The 18,406-nt window shown below is 43.9% G+C and overlaps 4 protein-coding genes across 4 annotated transcripts; 1 reads left to right on the forward strand and 3 right to left on the reverse strand.

Annotated features, from left to right (window-relative positions):
* Window positions 1-236: 236 nt before the first annotated feature.
* On the reverse strand, window positions 237-2,532 carry LOC133018538 (tripartite motif-containing protein 16-like). The gene has a single exon (XM_061084934.1). It carries the CDS (start codon window positions 2,530-2,532, stop codon window positions 856-858), a length of 1,677 nt encoding a protein of 558 aa, XP_060940917.1. The 3' UTR covers window positions 237-855.
* Window positions 2,533-2,775: 243 nt separating this feature from the next.
* LOC133018177 (transmembrane protein 71-like) lies at window positions 2,776-9,184 on the forward strand (the record flags this gene model as incomplete). The annotated part of the gene is made up of 7 exons (XM_061084491.1): window positions 2,776-2,813; window positions 3,139-3,401; window positions 3,477-3,671; window positions 3,959-4,025; window positions 6,009-6,070; window positions 6,304-6,353; window positions 6,448-9,184. Coding segments are annotated over 7 exons (699 nt in total), but the record flags the coding sequence as incomplete, so codon positions are not given.
* On the reverse strand, window positions 8,852-13,272 carry LOC133018545 (zinc finger protein 316-like). The gene is made up of 4 exons (XM_061084939.1): window positions 12,917-13,272; window positions 12,129-12,181; window positions 11,950-12,043; window positions 8,852-10,474 (listed from the first exon to the last, which is right to left on the reverse strand). The coding sequence occupies exons 1-4, from the start codon at window positions 13,170-13,172 to the stop codon at window positions 9,627-9,629; spliced, it is 1,251 nt and encodes a 416-aa protein (XP_060940922.1). The 5' UTR covers window positions 13,173-13,272; the 3' UTR covers window positions 8,852-9,626.
* A 903-nt stretch (window positions 13,273-14,175) lies between these two features.
* LOC133018541 (zinc finger protein 37-like) lies at window positions 14,176-17,548 on the reverse strand. The gene is made up of 3 exons (XM_061084936.1): window positions 17,061-17,548; window positions 16,464-16,524; window positions 14,176-15,923 (listed from the first exon to the last, which is right to left on the reverse strand). The coding sequence occupies exons 1-3, from the start codon at window positions 17,403-17,405 to the stop codon at window positions 15,010-15,012; spliced, it is 1,320 nt and encodes a 439-aa protein (XP_060940919.1). The 5' UTR covers window positions 17,406-17,548; the 3' UTR covers window positions 14,176-15,009.
* Window positions 17,549-18,406: the final 858 nt, after the last annotated feature.

Consider the following 18,406-nt stretch of genomic DNA (forward strand, 5'->3'; position numbering starts at 1 on the left):
GTGTGAGATCATCTTTTATTAGAACTTGAGTATTTCTGTGATCTGTCCTGAAAAGACAGAGACTGAACATGAACACTGAGGTTTGTGGAGTTTCAGGAGGAAACTGCCTCAGTTCTTCTCACAGGAGTTTCACTTTGTCTCTATCAGGTTTGAATGAAGACAGAAGAACTGATTGGATTTATTCTTTATTCAACTTTCAGCTTCTTCACACATTAGATTTTTATTGTTTTATACATATATAGATATTTAAATGTATATAGACACGTATTAGAAACACATGTGATGAGAGCTGCAGAACAAACCCTCAGAGGGACTCGATCAGGACACTTTTCAATGGACCTGCTGGTTCAGATCAGGAAAATCAAAAAGAGCAGAAACCTACGCAGCAGCAGATCAATAAGCCTGTTCACTAAATATTTAAATACAATGAGGACGAGTGGATTCACACTTTACAGAGATGAGCCGTGATAAAAACAAAAAAGGTTCCAGATTTACAATGTGACCAAACATCCCATAACACATGTGGAAAAGAGAAGAACAAATAATCAGCTCATTGATGAGGATCAGGATCAACACAGGTTCTAAAACATCACACAACCTGATTTCTACTTTGATTTAGAAAACAACATCAACATTAGTTCTTTCAAACACATTCATGTCGGTGTAATTATAGATTTCTGTCTTTACAAAGTGAGAACTAAATATGTGATAAAGGAAGGTCAGTGATTGATTGACAGCTGATCTCTGTGCGGAGCAGAAACGTCACTACGAAGAACTTTGATCAACAAACATGGAGACAAAAGAAGTTAAAGGTATACATACAGAATCTAAATCACTGCTTTTAATGACTCGAGTCTATTTGAGTTTACAGAACTCAGCAATGGATCCTGAACTAACCCTAACTCCAGCATAGAGAGGCTGAGTGAATGTGGTCTGGACTCTGTGGAGGAGAGTCATGGTGTCAGATACGCTGTAGAAGGACAGAACACCTGCTCTGTGATCCAGGTACACTCCTACTCTGGAGAACACAGGACTTGACACTGGAGTCTCGATGCTGTTGTAATAAAAGTTATAACTGTTTCCATTAGAATATAACATCCAAGATTTATCATTGAATCCAAATCTACATTCATCTATGCTTCCTGCTCTGCTGATATTCTTGTATGTGACTGCTACACGAACTGCTCCCACCCCCACCTTCATCTCCACCTCCCAGTAACAACGTCCAGTCAGACTCTTTCTACTCAGGACCTGACAACAACCAGTGAATCTGTCTCGGTGATTAGAATAAGGCTGTTGTCTACTCATCCATGTTACTTTTCTGTTTCCCTCAGATAATAACAGCTGTCTGTTTACTGTGTTTGGATCCAGTGTGATTTCCTGTGAATATTTTAAGAAGTCAGCTCTGGTCTCTGGCTCTGGTTGTCGCAGTAAAACATCCACTTGAGACACAATCTGTAAAATCTTTGTCCTTGTCTCACTCAGAATGTCCTGTAGTCGACCTCTGACCTCTGACACAGCTGCTGTCACGTCCTCAAAGTACCTCAGAGGACGGATGCTGAAGCTGGATGAGTGTGTAGATTCACTGAGTGGTGACAGTGAGGGGTAGTTGTGTAGAAACTGGTTGTGATCCTCTGTGTCTGAGAGCTGCTTCAGTTCCTGGTCTTTCCTCTTCAGCTCAGTGATCTCCTGCTCCAGTCTCTCCTGAAGCTCTCTGACTCGACTCACTTCAGTTTCCTGCTGGGATCTGATCTGCTGCTCCACATCAGAGCTTCTTTTCTCCAGCAGACGGATCATCTCAGTGAAGATCTCCTCACTGTCCTCCACTGCTTTATCAGCAGAGGCATTGACGGCCTCCTCCTCCTGTTGAAGCAGCTTCACGTCTTTCTCTCTGTCCTGGACTCTCTGCTGGATTGTTTGTCTCCTCAGCCCGAGCTCTCTCTGCCTCTCAGTCCTTTCTGCTGCAGCTGACACTGTGTCGTGGTCTTTATGTTCCTCCACAGAGCAGAGATAACAGATACACTGCTGATCAGTGCGGCAGAACATCTCCATCACCTTATCGTGACGAGAGCAGATGTTCTCATGGAGCTTCTCCGAGGGCTCCACCAGCTTGTGCTTCTTCAATGCAGCTGACTGAAGATGAGGCTGGATGTGATTCTCACAATAAGAGGCCAAACAATTCAAACAGGACTTGAGAGCTTTCCGTTTTCTCCCAGTGCAGACATCACAGGCCACATCTTCAGGTCCAGCAGAGCAGTGATCAGCAGGAGCAGCTTGGAGTCCAGTCTTCTTCAGCTCCTCCACTAAATCAGCTAACATGGTGTTTTTCCCCAGGACAGGCCTCGGTGTGAAGGTCTGTCTACACTGAGGACAGCTGTAGCTTCCTCTCTGCTCCTCTTTGTCCCAGTGGGTGTTAATACAGCTCTTACAGTAGCTGTGTCCACAGACAGTAGTCACCGGATCCTTCAGTAGATCCAGACAGATCGAACAGGAGAATCTTTCTCCGTCCAGTTTGTTTTCTTGCTGCTCCATTTCAGCTGCTGCCAGAGACTGAAGAACAGTTTCACTTCCTCTGAACAGAAACAGATCTCTGCTCCCCCCCCCCCCCTCTCTTGTTCACTCCCTGCAGTGACTCAGCTCCCACAGTTCACAGCTTGTTGTTCACTGGTTCTTACACTGACACACCTGTGAAGGGAGGAGACACAGACATGTCCTGACTGGGAGGAGCTGGTTGTGAGTCTTTATCTGTGTTATCACATCTCAAAGTGAATAGTTAACCTGGGAACGGTCACATTCAGCTCACAACAGCACAGGTTGTAATATGAGTTTCCAGTAAAGTCATTAAAGTTCTTTCGTGAAATAAAAACTAAATCAGCGTTTTATATTTTGTCGTCTTGATCGAGTGTTTCCTGAGGCCCAGTGACGAGCTGAGAGCAAAGTCACCACATGAACCAGCAGCAAGTTGCAGCTTAAAGTCTCAGTGAAGAGAGATTAAAATCTGTGTCTGTTTGTTCACTCCTGTAACAACACATATGATTCTCATCAGCTTTCAGGCTGTAAACACAACATGGGAACATCAAGAGTAGACGATCAACAACGACATCATCACTGCTAACGATTTAAATTTCTTCTTCTCAGGGTTTTCCGCCGTAGACGGAGGCCTCGCAGCTCGCTGGCCCGCCTCCTCAGTGACGTCACAGAGAGCTGCCAGTCGTGGCTGGGTGAGAAAGTCTTCAGAGGCGTCTTCGGGACGGGACCAAACCAGAACCGGGACCAGGACCGAGAAGACGAGCGAGGTCCCGACTGGGCCACGAGCAGCCAGCAGGTCCTCGGGCCGGACGAGTCCTCCTGGGTCGGGTTGGGCAGCACGGAGCTGGAAGAGAGCCGCGGCTTCACTTACGGTAAAGTTCAGCCTCACATGATTCGACGTGGTTCATGAACCAGAACATTTCTAACAAGACATTTTCTCCTCTCAGACCCGACAGAGATCCAATCCTGTCCCGAAAAAGTGTCTCCGCCCCCGAGGCTGCTCATCCAGGAGGAGATTTGCTCTGAGATCTGTCAATCAAAAGAGCAGTTCACCCAGTCATCGGGTGGACTGTCAGAGGTCCCGCCCACTTCTGCTCTCTTCACCAATGCCTGCTGCTGTCAGGCGTCACCTGAGCACACGGGTCAGCATCGATGTTATTGTCTTGAATCTGTGTCGCTGCAGTTTGTCCTGAACTCACACTAGTGGGCGGGGCCATGGGTCAGAAGTCAGAACAACAGTAGATTCATTTGTTCCATCTCGTTTTTTACTTTCCTTGTTTTTGGTTTCAATCTCAAACTCAGATTCTGGTTTAATGAAGCAACGAAGACAAACTCTGATGATTCTGAGAAATGATATCTGACACGTTAGCTTGTTCATCAGAGACGTCGGCTCAGATCTGACGTGATTGTGTTTGTATTTTTCTTTCAGGGTTAACGATGAAGGCCTTTCTCCTCCTCCTCTTCTCCGTCTTCTTCTTCTCAACTCTTTACTCGAGGTAAAACTTTTAATATCTATGCTCTGGCAACAGCCACTGAGCAGAGGCGTTATGTTTCCAGGTCGACCGACTGCTTGTGAACCATACAGGTGCATCTCAATAAATTAGAATATCATGGAAAAGTTCATTTATTTCGATAATTCAATTCAGAAAGTGAAACTCATATATTATATAGATTGATTACATACAGAGTGAAATATTTCATGTATTTATTTCTTTTAATTTTGATGATTATGGCTTACAGCTAATGAAAACCCCAAATGCTCTATCTCAGAAAATTAGAATATTACAAAAGACCAATAAAAAAAAGATTTTTAATACCAAAATGTCAGCCTACTGAAAAGTATGTTCATATATATGCACTCAGTACTTGGTGGGGGCTTCTTTTGCATGAATTACTGCATCAATGCGGCGTGGCATGGAGGCGATCAGCCTGTGACACTGCTGAGGTGTTATGAAAGCCCAGGTTACTTTGATAGCAGCCTTCAGCTCGTCTGCATTGTTAGGTCTGGTGTCTCTCATATTCCTCTTGACAATACCCCATAGATTCTCTATGGGGTTCAGGTCAGGTGAGTTTGCTGCCCAATAAAGCACAGTGATACCATGGTCATTAAACCAGGTAATGGTACTTTTGGCAGTTTGGCCAGGTGCCAGGTCTTGCTGGAAAGTGAAATCAGCATCTCCATAAACCTTGTCAGCGTAAGGAAGCGTGAAGTGCTCTAAAATGTCCTGGTAGACGGCTGTGTTGACTTTGGACTTGATAAGACACAGTGGACCAAAACCAGCAGATGACATGGCTCCCCAAATCATCACCGACTGTGGAAACTTCACACTGGACTTCAAGCAACTTGGATTCTGTGCCTCTCCACTCCTCCTCCAGACTCTGGGACCTTGATTTCCAAATGAAATTGACTTTCATCTGAAAAGAGGACTTTGGACCACTGAGCAACAGTCCAGTCCTTTTTCTCCTTGGCCCAGGTAACACGCTTCTGACGTCGTCTCTGGTTCAGGAGTGGCTTGACACGAGGAATGCAACAGTTGTAGCCCATGTCCTGGATCCGTCTGTGCGTGGTGGCCCTTGATGCATTGACTCCAGCCTCAGTCCACTCCTTGTGAATCTCCCCCAAATTCTTGAATGGCCATTGCTTCACCATACTCTCAAGGCTGTGGTTATCCCTGTTGCTTGTGCACCTTATTCTACAACACTTTTTCCTTCCACTCAACTTTCTATGAATATGCTTGGATACAGCACTCTGTGAACAGCCAGCGTCTTTAGCAATGACCTTTTGTGGCTAACCCTCCTTGTGGAGGGTGTGAATGTGTATCTTCTGGACAACTGTCAAGTCAGCAGTCTTCCCCATGATTGTGTAGCCTACTGAACCAGCCTTAGAGACCATTTAAAGGCTCAGGAAACCTTTGCAGGTGTTTTGAGTTAATAAGCTGATGAGAGTGGGACATCGTAAGTCTACAATATTGAACTTTTTCACAATATTCTAATTTTCTGAGATACTGAATTTTGGGTTTTCATTAGCTGTAACCATAATCATCAACATTAAAAGAAATAAATCCTTGAAATATTTCAATCTGTGTGTAATGAATCTATATAATATATGAGTTTCACTTTCTGAATTTAATTATCTAAATAAACAAACTTTTCCATGATATTCTAATTTATTGAGATGCACCTGTATATCTGAAGAACGTCTTGAGAGAATCCTTTCAGATTTGACGCACATGTTCACTTGGCCTCGCAGATGACCTGATTCCATTTGGATCAGAAAGGGTTTTGGCCTCTTGAGCATCAACGTCAAGGTGCATTACCGAAATATCTCAAGTCTGGCTTTAGAGAATTTCTTCATATTATTTTGAATGTAGAACATCAGGTTTACCAGGTGGGGGCGCACAACCACAGGATTATTTTAGTTAGACTTCATTATTTGTTGTGAATGTTTTCTGACAGAAGTTGTTTTTCCTTGGCTGCAGGTGTTTGTGGTGGAGCGCAACTGTTACTTCAACCGTGTTCATGACGATCACAACTTTTATGTGTAAGTATCACAAACTCACACAAATGTTAGTTGTTAATATGAATTTTGTTGCTTGATTCATATGATCTTCATTTTAAAGAAGTAAAGTTTACATGACCTCAAGTGTCCCGAGAAAATGAAATTAATATTATTATTTATTTTCTTTTGAAATCATCAATACCAGCTTTTAAAACATTTTCACACTGAGATGTTTGAAAGGAAAAGTTTTTTATTTGTAGTTTTGTGTCTTTCAGTCCTGACGAAGTCGGGGCCGATGGGCGAGTGGAGGAGGGCGAAGACGGAGGTGAGAGTCAAAAAAAACTAAAAAGTGTAACTCCATTCCATCGACTGGCAGCATAGACGTAACGTTAACGCTTTCTCCCGATTCTGTTTCTCAGGACATCACATCCAGAAATGAGTAAACCAAGAAACGGAAGATAATTTCAAACTGTAGGAGAGAAGGAGGAGAAAGTCTGATGGAAACTCTGTCAAAATATTTATCCTTTCACTAAATGTTTGCATGTGAGTTGCTCTTAAAAGACCAAGTTATTCTGAGCTCCGGAAAACATTTCATATCAACAACTGTTTGACAGTGAAACCTAAGATGAGACGGTTCTGATTGTAAATCCTTGTGAATCTGAAGAACCGCGTTTTTTACTCTTTTAAACTTTTAGATTTAAGCTTTAAATTTAAAAGAAAAAACGCTGGAAAAATCCGTGTGAAGTTGTTTCGTATTTGATATCACGTTCTCCCTGAAGGTCTCTGAATATTAAAGTCATGTGGACGACGGAGAAAAATCCAATTGAACATGAAACTCTAAAAAATTGGGAACGATGATCTGAGAGAAGCTGAATCAGTTTGACAGTTTGTTTCTGATGTAATGATGAAGGAACTCGATCAACATGGCGACACGAGTCACTGTAGTTTAGATCGGAGATAAATAATAATCATCCGGATGTCACTGATGTATTTTAAACAGACTGTAAACACGTATTCTGTTGATCTTAGCTGAACTTGTTTGGGTCCAAAGTGACAAAACGTCAGTGAGCGTCGCTGTGAAGCTTCACGTCTTTTTAAAAATCCACAAACGCACAAAACGTTCTAGTTTATCTAGGGATGAGGGATAGTGATCATGCTCCATATTTACACTCAATCATCAAACTCACTTTAATCAAGCTGCTGCTTTAAAGGGAAAAACAAAGTGAAGCAGTGAATAGAGCAGGGCCCGAGGACAGAGCCTGGTGGGACACCGATTCTAAATGTCATAGCACCTGATCTTTGAATCACTGCCTGTTAAATTCAGGTTTGTGGGTTCGGGATCATTCTCCATATTCACGGTCACTGAACCATCAAACTCACTTTAATCAAACTGCTGCTTCAAAGGGTTAAAGTTGCATCTCGTTGCTTTAAAACTGCATCAGGTCGGCTTTTAGGGTGAAACTGAAAATTCTGAGTTAACTTTTGACAAAACTTAACATCCCAGGCAGGACAAAAAAGCCCATCAGCTTTTATTCATAAGACCAGTGGTAAACAGGTCAGTGTGAAGATTCCTTCTTGTTCACACGGTGATGCAGGGATTTCAGATGAAGCAATAATTACAGAAAACAAACGATTGAGTGAGGTGAGTTTTAAAACCTCAGCAGTGAGCTGGCAGAGAGAAACACTAAATCAGGGATTTGACCTTTGTTGGATTCATCCTGTCATTGAAAATTGTTTGTTATCAAAAAGTGTTGAGTGTCTTCATCATGAAAACGAGAGTAGAAGTGAAGCTGGGACCAAACTGTGCTGATTGGCTTTATAAGGTTCTTGACTTTATGAAGTTTTAAACTTTCAATCACGTTTGGATCTGAAACATTCAACTGAAGGAAACTTTATTTCTGTTCAGACGCTGCGTTTCACTCACATGGGATTTATCACCATTTCTGACTTCTACTGTTCAATGGTCAATAAAGTTTTATATTAACTCAGAATCGTTTGAAAAGTCAAACAACACCAACCAAAGTTGGTCATTGAACCTGATTAAACCCAAATTTAATTTCATGTAATTCCACCGTTGATGTGAATTCTTACAAATCGTCACCGTGGGAATCTTGTCCATCGCTGCCGCTCGTCCACGTGACCTGAACGCAGGTCATGTGACCTGAACGCAGGTCACGTGACCTGAAGGCAGCATCTGCAACACGAAGAGTCCAAACTGAGCTTCTCAACTTGGGTTTTCACGGTTGAATTTGATGAGGACGAATTTGCTGCTTAATTTTTTTTAATTGTACCAAACAACTAGCCTTTAAAACTCAATGTGAGTTTCTGCATTGTCCGATGTGTATTCGTGTATTTATTCACTCAAAGTGCCAAATCGGTTGAAATCTGACAATTCAGGAACTGTATCATCACCTATATCAATGTTAAAAAATCTATATAACGATATTTTTATTAATGCTCTGCATGAATTTGCATATCTTTGCATTTAAAGCTGCAAATGTTTTTATATGAATGATGGATCCGCTCCACTAAACCTTCAGCTTCTTTCAGCTCCTGGTTTAAGTTTTACAGACAAAACTATGAGTCCAGAGTTTTTCTCAGGAGGTGGAGACTAAACACGGAGCAAAAAGAGCGGGAACACTGGGCAGGAACCAGTTCTGTCACAAACAAGCAACTGTATCATGTTGTTTATTCTATCTGCTGCCCCCTGGTGGCCAACAGTCAATTAATGCAGCTTTAAATGATCAAAGTTGAATGTTTTTTTTTCTTTTGAACACATTTTGAAATATTTCATTCAGTGAAAAAGACAAGAAATTCCTGAAGTTTCCTAAAAGACATTTAATATGAATTTTGATCTGATTGTTGTTACTGTACATGTTGTTACTGATCCTGTACATAGTGTGAGATGTGATTCTCTTCTTGTGGAAACACTTATTATAAACATTCATTTGAATCCCTCTCTTCTGTGTCCATGTAAAGTCTCTGCTCTGAAAACCGTAAACTGGATTTTAATTTGGAATTAAAACAATTCTGATGTCAGAAATGACCAAAATATTCACTAATGAAATCCAACAGCAGTGTTGATCACTGTGCTTCAATCTGTAAAATGTCTAAATGAACAAACAGCAGTAGTTCCTCTGTTGGCCTGTTGATGGCGCTGCGTTACAGAATTTAACATTTACAGTACTAATTAAAGTCAGAGTTTATCATGTATTAAAACCCTATTAAAAGGAAACCAGTGTATTTCTGTGACCTGTGTACTTCAGTTCCTCCAGAACAAAAGTGAAGCTAAACATGTCCATCGCCCCCTAGTGGCTGAGAGCAATACAGGTCATTAACCCAGCCTCCTCCATGTTAGCTGAAGGGATCAAACATGTGGTTCTTATGTCACCGATGTTTGTTCGGGTCGGAGAGCGATCAGATCCCAGCAGAACACGTCCGGTGGGTCGGGTCACGTGACCACATGTTGACACCAGATCTGAAACCCAGCTCCACAGATGCTCAGCAGCTGTTCAGGTCTGTTGTGTTGTTTTGTCCATTGTTGCTCCACCGGGATCTGACCCCTGACCTTTAACCCCCCCCACCATCATTGTCCCTGTCATGTGGGCGGCCCTCGTTTGTCTCCTGCATGGACGGTGACGTGTCGGCGCAGGTGGCTTCCTGATATAAAGGTCTTGCCACAGTACCAGCACCTGAACTGTTTGCAGTCGGTGTGGACGCTCATGTGAACCTTCAGCGAGCCCGACTGAGCGAAGCGTTTGCCGCAGTGGACGCAGCCGTAGCGCTTCTCTCCCGTGTGGACGCTCTGGTGGCGTTTCAAGTTGCTGGAGTCGGAGAAGCGCTTGCCGCACAGCGAGCAGACGAAAGGCTTCTCGCCGGTGTGGACCCTCATGTGGGTCTTCAGGTTCTTCAGGCAGGCCAGAGTTTTACCGCAGCAGTTACACACAAACGACACCCCCCCCCCGCTGTCCTCGCCGCTCTGGATGGCAGCTCTGCCGACCCGAACCTGATGTCTCCACCTGTCCCTCCTGAGGAGAGCAGCCCGTCTCTCCGTCCCCTCTGTTCTCACTGGCTGTTGAGGCTTGTCTGTGGCTAGCGGCGCCCTCTGCTGGTTGTCTGTGAACACTGCGGGCTGCTGGAGCTCTGCTGCAGACAGGCTCGTCTCACCGGCGTTGAAGGCAAAGCTGCTGCTGCCCGAACCGGAGACTCTCATCTCACTGGTGTTCAGCACGTAGGAGCAGCCGGGATTCTCACTCAGAGGATTCTGGGTAGCGGGGGGGCCATGTTGGAGCTGTGACTCGTACACCAGACATCCATAACCCGCGGGTTCGAGCCCCCGGCTGGAGTTCAGGTTGTTTGGGCCTTCGCCTGCCGCTTCCTGTTCACTCATCCGGGGCAAAGGTTCCGTCTCCGTCTTCTGTTCGTCAACAACTCGAGAAAAAACAGCTGAAGAGAAAGAGAATCAGAAAATCACAGATTAAATTCATCCACAAGTGGACGTTTAACCGGTTTAAAATGTTGACCCTACAGGAAGTGGACCTGGCCAGCTCCACCTTCACAATAAAACTACATCTAGAGATCAGTTGCCCTTGTCCAGAATCAAAGTTTTCCTTAGTATCCTTAGTTTTCCCAATTTCTAGTTAAGTTCATATATAATTGGAATCTCATTTATGTTCTATTACAATATGATTTTTTCCTGTGTAGAGAATGTGCTTCCCTTTGTGTCTGTGTAGGGAGCGCTTGATTCGAGTCCCCACCGCAGAATGCTCAGCATGGATGGTTATGAGGACTGAGGAGTACGGTTGCAAAGGGGCGTAAAGTTTCCGGTAAATTTCTGGAAACTTTCCGGAAACTTTCCATGGGAAGTTAAGCTCTGGAATTTTGGGAATTTTGAAAACAACTACGCAAATTAAACGCTGAGCAATAAAAACATCATTCAAAACTCTATTTTAAAGATGTATGGAACGTTGAGTTTCAACCCTCCACTGTTCATTCTTCCATCACATGCACAGATAACTCCCAGCATGCTTCACTCTACAGCAGGGCTATTGAGGCCTGCTGTAGAGTGCAGGACGAGTCAGGTAAGTTTCCATGATATTACTGGGGAAATATATTAGCATGCTGATTGAGGATTGTTCATCTGTTCATCTAGACTATTTCCATACATTTATCCATCAATTGTAAAATATGTTTACAGACGATTCCAATTGTTTGGCTAACTATTTATATCTCTGGCATTGCATTAGTGTTTTTTTACAAACTTTTTTCTCATCTTATTCTACAGAACAATGCCACGTGCACTCTCTCATGTGTGGAGACATTTCACCTCATCCAATGTAGAAGGAAAGGCTGTGTACATTTGCAAATACTGTGCAAAGACCTATGTTAAGAATGACACAACGATGCAGAAGCATATAGTCAAGTGCCCAAAGTTTCCTCAGGGCTCAAATCAGCCTATGACACAACAAAATGTTTATATTTATGTCTGTATATGACAAGGTAAATACAGTTAGTATAAATTACCCACAACATTTCCAGTTTATTCCCGTTAATTCCCGTTAATTCCCGTATATTCCTGTATATTCCCGTTAATTCCCGTATATTCCTGTATATTCCCGTTAATTCCCATGGAAAATTTCCAACTTTGAATATTCCTGGAATTTTGCAACCCTACTGAGGAGTTTGGTTTTTTATCCTTCTTATGTTTTTTTAAAGTTGTTTCTGATCAATTTGGTTTTAATTCCTTTTGATGATATAAACTCGGGCTGACAGGTCATGATTGACAGCTGAGACTGACTCCTAATGACGTCATCACCACAATATGGCGACTCGTACACCTGGAGGAGGTGGAGAAGTCGTCCATCTTTATCTACAGTCTTCGGTTGCTATGTTCCACGTTGATGTTTAGAACCTGAACTCACCGCTCTGCTCGGCCCGGGACCAGGACTCGTCCTCGCTGTCGTCCTCCACTTTGATCACCGCCATCGTCACGACGACCGATTCAGCTGCAGCCGGCTGCGAGCGGCGGAGAGAGGGAGGAGAAACGGGTGAAGGAGGGTGTGAGGAGAGGAGGAGGTGAAGACGGAACTCTGCTACCTACCGTTACTGGAGCGGCGTCCCGAGAAGCCCCCCCCGACACCGCCACTTCACCTGCTGGACAGTTTCAGTGAAGTTAGAACATGAGGGAAACATTTGACTCAACAACTGATTCCAAACACTGAGAAATAACTTTTGATTCATGTTCACGTTTCGATGGTTATTGTCCCACAATGCAATGCAAACAGGAAGCGAAGGAGCTCGTCTTAAATATAACGATAAATTATATCGTTCGCAGTGTTTCATATGAAATAAAGACAACTAGATATTTGTGTTGAGAAAGATCTGCAGCTTCGAACCGGGTCTCGTGTTCCTCTTCAACCCACGACGTCAAATTAACGATACGAACAAGATTCACTGTTTTCTCTCACGTTGCTCCTCCCCCTACCTTGTGTCGTCTTCACGATGTTAGCTCACATTGTTGTGATTTAAACATCTATTTTTGTGCTACTTCTTTTACCAACATGTAGTTTTTCCGGAAGCTGACGACTGAGAATGTCGCTCTATCCACTGCGTATTGAAATGCACGGTTTGTTGTTGGTTGGAAACCTACGTCATGTTGCATTACCGACATTGTTTACGTTTTTTAACAGTTCTGTGACGGTTGTGTAATGTTTATTTAGTAACACTTCTTTTGTATCTGTTTTTCTGCAACGGTTTTAACCTTTTTTCTAACGGTTTTTGACTTGTTTTGTTACTATTTCTAGTGTGTTTTATTGAAAAGTTTTTCGACTTGTTTTTTTCTAACGGTTCTTAGCACGTTTATATCTCGTAGCGGATGTGAACGGTTACCTGCTGGGGCTCGGTTCCGCCTCGGGCCGTTGCCATGGTGACGCGCAGGCGGCTGAGCTCGAGCGGTCGCGCGGGCCGCGCGCAGGTCCGCGAGCCGCAGCTTCCGGCGCAGAGCCTCGTTGTCTTTGCGGCTGCGCGACACCTCGAGCTGCAGCAGCGAGTAGCTTCCGGTCACCAGCTCGCAGATCTGCGCCAGCGCCTCGTTCGCGAGCGCCTCCACGACGGAAGCTAGCTGCGCGTGCAGGGCGGCGGACATGTCTGCGCGTGCGCGTGCGTGTTCGCTCAGGTGCGTGACGGGTAACGCGCTCGCTGTGCGTGCGTGATGCGGAGCTTTGTTCCCAGCCGGCGTGAACCGATCCCACTTCAACCCGGAAGTGACGCGGCGGACACAAACAAAACACTCGATCACTACGGAAGCCGAGTCAGAGCGCATGCGCGACAAAAACACGTCTCGACCATACACATATATAAGGCTAGATGCCTCGGCCAATGGAGTCGAACGTCACCACATGGCGGCCATCTTGCTACGGGGCAGCTCGCTCACCCATAACATTGTGTTGGTAGTAAGGGCACTGCAAACTTACTAAATAATTATGTTATTTTTTAAAAAATGTTAATAATTAATGCAGTGTCATAACTACATCTCTGACGTTTATAACAAACCAGACCGTTTCAAAATCGGTTGAAAATTGAGTAAGTTATGGTTATTTACCAACACAATGTTATGGGTGAGCGAGCAACCTCTGGCAAGATGGCCGCCATGTGGTGACGTCAGGCTCCGTTGGCTGGCAACGCAGACGAGACATCTAGTCTTTATATATATCTATGGTTACTCCCACCTAGAAAACATGTAGATTAAAGAGTTTAGAAACTAGATCATTTGGGTTATTTCACTTTTTACTAATTCTGTAATTTTTACTTACCTTATAGTAAGTAAAATTATAGTATATAGTTGTCCACGTCTTAGTCGAATCTCTATCTCTATCTTCTTATAAACATTTTATCCCATTTCTGTGGAACAGTCAAGTTTCAAAATAAAGCACAGGCCTCAAACATGAAAGTGTTGACCACACATCTATCACCGCGAATCATACTTTAAATTTAAAGTTTAAACCGAGACGCCGACAGTTGTTTATTATCTGATGAGCTGGAAACAACCTCGAACTTATTATTAATAAAGAGCGAATTATCACATCACAATAAAACAACACACTTCTCTCCTTTGATTTCTCTAGAAAACACTTTATTCCTTCCTACAAGAAAAAAGATTCAATAAAATTGCTGCTTCAATAAAAGTTTAATAACAAACTACAACATTGGACATTTTTTAATCTTAAATTCCTCAAGTGAAATTTGAATTCACCTTCAACAAACACATGAACCAATACAAAACGATTCCATACTTTATAAACAGGAAAGGCCGACTGCGTTTGTGTGTTTAAATCTTTACACAACATTCAGCCTTTTATATAAAACACTTTGATCTGTACACAAAAGTTACACTTTGAAGTGTCACTCTGAAATAAGAATGAGATCTAAACTGGGGATTATTGTTTTAAAAGAATTCTATCACCAATCTCTACACCTTAGCTCAGCACGTGCCCATAACTGTTACTGTATATACTTTATTCTATTTTATTTTTTTTATATGTTGTTTTTTATATTGTTGTTTTTTATATTGTTGTTTTATGTTCAGTGCACCAATGACACCAAGGCAATTTCCTGTATGTGAAAACATACCGGGCAAATAAAAGAATTCTGATTCTGATTCTAGAACGAATGGGGCCGCTGTGGCTGAGGGGGTAGAGCGATCGTCGTCCTCCAGCCAGAAGAACGGTGGTTCGATCCCGGTCTTACTGCTGAAGTGTCCTTGAGCAAGATGCTGAACCCTGACTGGCCACTCATAAACGTTTAATGCACTAATTGTAAGTCGCTTTGGATAAAAGCATCAGATCAATAACATGTAATGTCTTTAAAATGGTAAAACCAGTCATCAGTCATCATCGAGTTAAAAGACAGAAAGAAGCAAATGATGGAGCATCAAATATTTGGCTCCTGCACCAGTTCAATAACAGATCTTTAAATCGTTGTATTCACAGATCACACTCATTCCCTGTGGCGGTTGGGTGACACTTCTTCACGTGCAGCTTGAGGCTGTACTTGACGATGAAGCTCCGGGAGCAGAGCGTGCACGGGTACGGCCGCTCGCCAGAGTGCACGCTCAGGTGCGACTTCAGGTGCGCCGACTGGGTGAACTTCTTTCCGCACTGGCAGCAGATGAAGGGCCTCACTCCCGTGTGGATGCGCATGTGAACCTCCAGGTTCTGGGACGTGGCGTAGGTCTTGCTGCAGATGGAGCAGATGAAGCGCTTCCCTGAGCACTCGCTGCTCGCCGGCGGCGGCGGCGGCCCGGCCTGGGACGCGCCCGACGGGTCCCTGAAGAGCGCCAAGGTCATCATGTCAGCGTCCTCGTACTCAAACGCAGAGTTGCTGCTCTCGGAGAGCTGGCAGTCCGTGGAGGTCGACCCCGAGACGCTGATCAGCTTCAGCCCGTAACCGTCTCCGTCCACGTTGTCATTCTGGTGAAACTGAGGAAACGGCGTCCGACTCTGTGAGCGTTTGGACCACGTGAGACTCAGATCCGTTTCCGCCCGGGTGCTCGGAGACTCCATCAGAGAGCTGCTCCCAAAGTAACTCTGTCTGTTAGAGGTCGGAGAAATCATCGAGCTCTCCTGCTGGACCAGGTGGGCGTGGTCCGGGTCCATGTGGGAGGAGTCAGCCTTCAGCTCCTCGCCGCCGTACTGCCCGGAGCAGCCCGGCTCGCTGCGAGGGGAATCCAGCGTGTAGACCACCACGCTCGCCTGCGGCGTCCCCCCCGTGGGCTGGGAGGTCTTCAGTGTGAGCTGCTCGGAGGACGACTGCTGCTCCGCCTCCTCGTGTCCCGGCCAGCGTCTCTTCACGCTCCGGCCGAGCGGAGTCGAAACCGCCACAGCCGTCGGTTGATTATCTGAAGGGTAAAAAAAAATGTATTGTTCACTATTGATTTATAAACAAATCAGAAAAAATCATCTTCCTTCTTTGAATTTGCCGTCTATGGGTATGTGGGTAGTTGACCAATAAGGGTGAAACAGTATTTTTTTAATAAAGTTCTAATGAGGATTACAGTTGTATGAAATTATAATGTTCAAATGCTGAATTTTTTTAAACTGAAAGAGTGAAATTTATGAAATAAATCAGAGGTTAACAGTCACCTTTCAACATACACAGTACATTCCAACATCTGGAATATTAGTAAAGTAATATTAATAAAGTCATTATATACAATATAATGCCAAGGCAGTTATTACCTGCTCCAGATATTTCTGGTTTATTTTGTTAATATGTAAGTTTAATGCTTCACCTATGTTCACCTTAAAATATAATCAAAACATAACAGATATTTCATACAAAATCATAAGTTTAAAACAAATTACCATAATATGCATCACATCCATGTGTTGTTTAAGTGGTTAAATGCATCTAAATAAAGGGAGGCTGAGACCCTCACCTTCCTCAAAGGAGTCGTTAGTGTCCGAGTCTTCGTCTTTGATCAGCACCACGTCAGGAAGCTGTGGACGAGCAACAAGTCATATTAGTCATATCTGGATATTTGTGTTTCACAGATGAACACAATGAAGGGGGGGGCAGACACACACAGGAAGTGACCTGTCACATGATCATGTTTACATCACCTGACACATCGTCAGCTCTGATCACAACAAACTGTCTTCACTTCATCGTGTGTTTCCCACTCAGTGAATTGTATGTGTTGTGCTTTTGTTTGTATCATATTGTGTGTTTATCCTTGTATAGTATTGTGTTGCTGTGTTGTCGTCTTACTCTGACCTGCTAACAGGCTACAGAAGTATTTTAATTGCCAAGTACATTTGCACATACAGGAAATTGCCTTGGTGTGGTTGGTGCACTGAACATAAATAACAATCAGACATTAAACAACTATATATATATATAGATATAAAGCACATAAAACAAAACAATATATACAGTAAGAGAGTTATGGGAGCGTTAACTAGCTTGAATTAATGATCATGTTTTTGTAAGAAACATGATCACTCCCCGGTGGAGTCCCCGGCTGTGAGCTCACCTCCTCCCGCTGGAGCACCGCGGCTCCCCGGTCCCTCCGCGGAGCTGTCCCCGCCTCATGTGACACCTCCTCCCGCTGGACCTCCGGCTCCTCCCGCTGGACCTCCGGCTCCTTCCCCGGCTCCTCCCCCGGCTCCTTCCTGCCGGCCCGGCCCACGATGGACTCGATGAGGAGCAGCTTCTGCTTCAGGTCCTGGTTCTCCCTGGTTCTGCGGCGGATCTCCAGCTGCAGCTCCGCGTAGCCCTCGTCCACCAGCTCGCAGATCTCCGCCACCGCCGCCGTGGTCAGCGCGGCCATGATGGCGGCCAGCTGCTGCTGCATCGCCCGGCTGGAGAGAGCCGACATCCCGCCGCTGCTCCGGGGGAACCAGGCCGAGCTGCCGCTGCTGCTCTCCGGCCCACCGCCGCTGGACGAGCCGCTCCGAGAACCGACAGGACACCGACACCGTCCGGTCCGAGCTCGGGGAAGTACACACAACTACAGCTGACGACGCTTCCTGTTTCCGCCCGTCACACTTCCGGAGACTTCAAAATAAGAGCCCGCTGCTGTCCAGTCAAGTTAGTTTACTCAGATCAAGTCAATTCACGGAAGTCAAGTAATTCTAGTCAAGAGAAATACTAGATATAAATAAATACATAATAATCATACATAGTTATTAAGAAAATGATAAGGTAAATTTAAAAAAGAGATAGAACGATAGAAAGTGGCATATTTGCACCACCACCATAATAAACATATTTGAATATTTGCACTACTGCACAAATTTAACTATTGTTTTATTTTCTCTTCATCTGTAAAGATATATATTTCGATATACTTAATTTATTTTCAATTTTAAATTTTTGATATTGTATTTTATTGATATTCTATTTTATACTATTTCTATTTTATTTTTTTGGTTGAAATTACTGAGCATTGCTTAAAGGAGAGCCTGTGACACAAGTATTTCATTGCCAGCGACTGCTTCATGTTATCTCTGTGCATTAGACAATAAAAAATCTTGAATCTTGAAGTAAAAAGAATGAATCCGCCTGTGAGTGTTTCAGACGTTCGCTTCCTGTTGAGAGAAAAGTCCCAGCAAGGCTTCACTTGTAGTTTTGAACCCTCTCCGGACTTTGTGTGACGCTTCTATGTGTGTGACAACGTCCACACAACAGAAACACAGTGTGTTTGAACAATGTGTACATGAGAGAACAGTGGAAACAGTGTGAGTTCATTGTGTTTCTATTGTGTGGACAGTGTTTGTTTGTGTGTAGACGTAGAAACATCAGGACACACAAAGCTGGAGAGTTGTGTCTAAAAAACAATCTCAGTGCAGCAGTCGGTTAAACATGTTTTATCACCAT

Source organism: Limanda limanda, chromosome 13 (assembly GCF_963576545.1).
Source record: "Limanda limanda chromosome 13, fLimLim1.1, whole genome shotgun sequence".
In the NCBI taxonomy this organism is placed as follows: Eukaryota; Metazoa; Chordata; class Actinopteri; order Pleuronectiformes; family Pleuronectidae; genus Limanda; species Limanda limanda.

What these genes read in the sequence shown, in the direction of transcription:
- LOC133018538 (XM_061084934.1), bottom strand. Translation starts at nt 2,532, where the DNA reads ATGGAGCAGCAAGAAAACAAACTGGACGGAGAAAGATTCTCCTGTTCG.
- LOC133018545 (XM_061084939.1), bottom strand. Translation starts at nt 13,172, where the DNA reads ATGTCCGCCGCCCTGCACGCGCAGCTAGCTTCCGTCGTGGAGGCGCTC. An exon ending in GGGACGCCGCTCCAGTAACG is followed by an intron (nt 12,044 to 12,128) that starts GTAGGTAGCAGA and finishes CGCCGCTCGCAG; the next exon opens with CCGGCTGCAGCTGAATCGGT. An exon ending in GTCCCGGGCCGAGCAGAGCG is followed by an intron (nt 10,475 to 11,949) that starts GTGAGTTCAGGT and finishes CTTTCTCTTCAG; the next exon opens with CTGTTTTTTCTCGAGTTGTT.
- LOC133018541 (XM_061084936.1), bottom strand. Translation starts at nt 17,405, where the DNA reads ATGTCGGCTCTCTCCAGCCGGGCGATGCAGCAGCAGCTGGCCGCCATC. An exon ending in CGGTGCTCCAGCGGGAGGAG is followed by an intron (nt 16,525 to 17,060) that starts GTGAGCTCACAG and finishes GCTCGTCCACAG; the next exon opens with CTTCCTGACGTGGTGCTGAT. An exon ending in TAACGACTCCTTTGAGGAAG is followed by an intron (nt 15,924 to 16,463) that starts GTGAGGGTCTCA and finishes TTTACCCTTCAG; the next exon opens with ATAATCAACCGACGGCTGTG.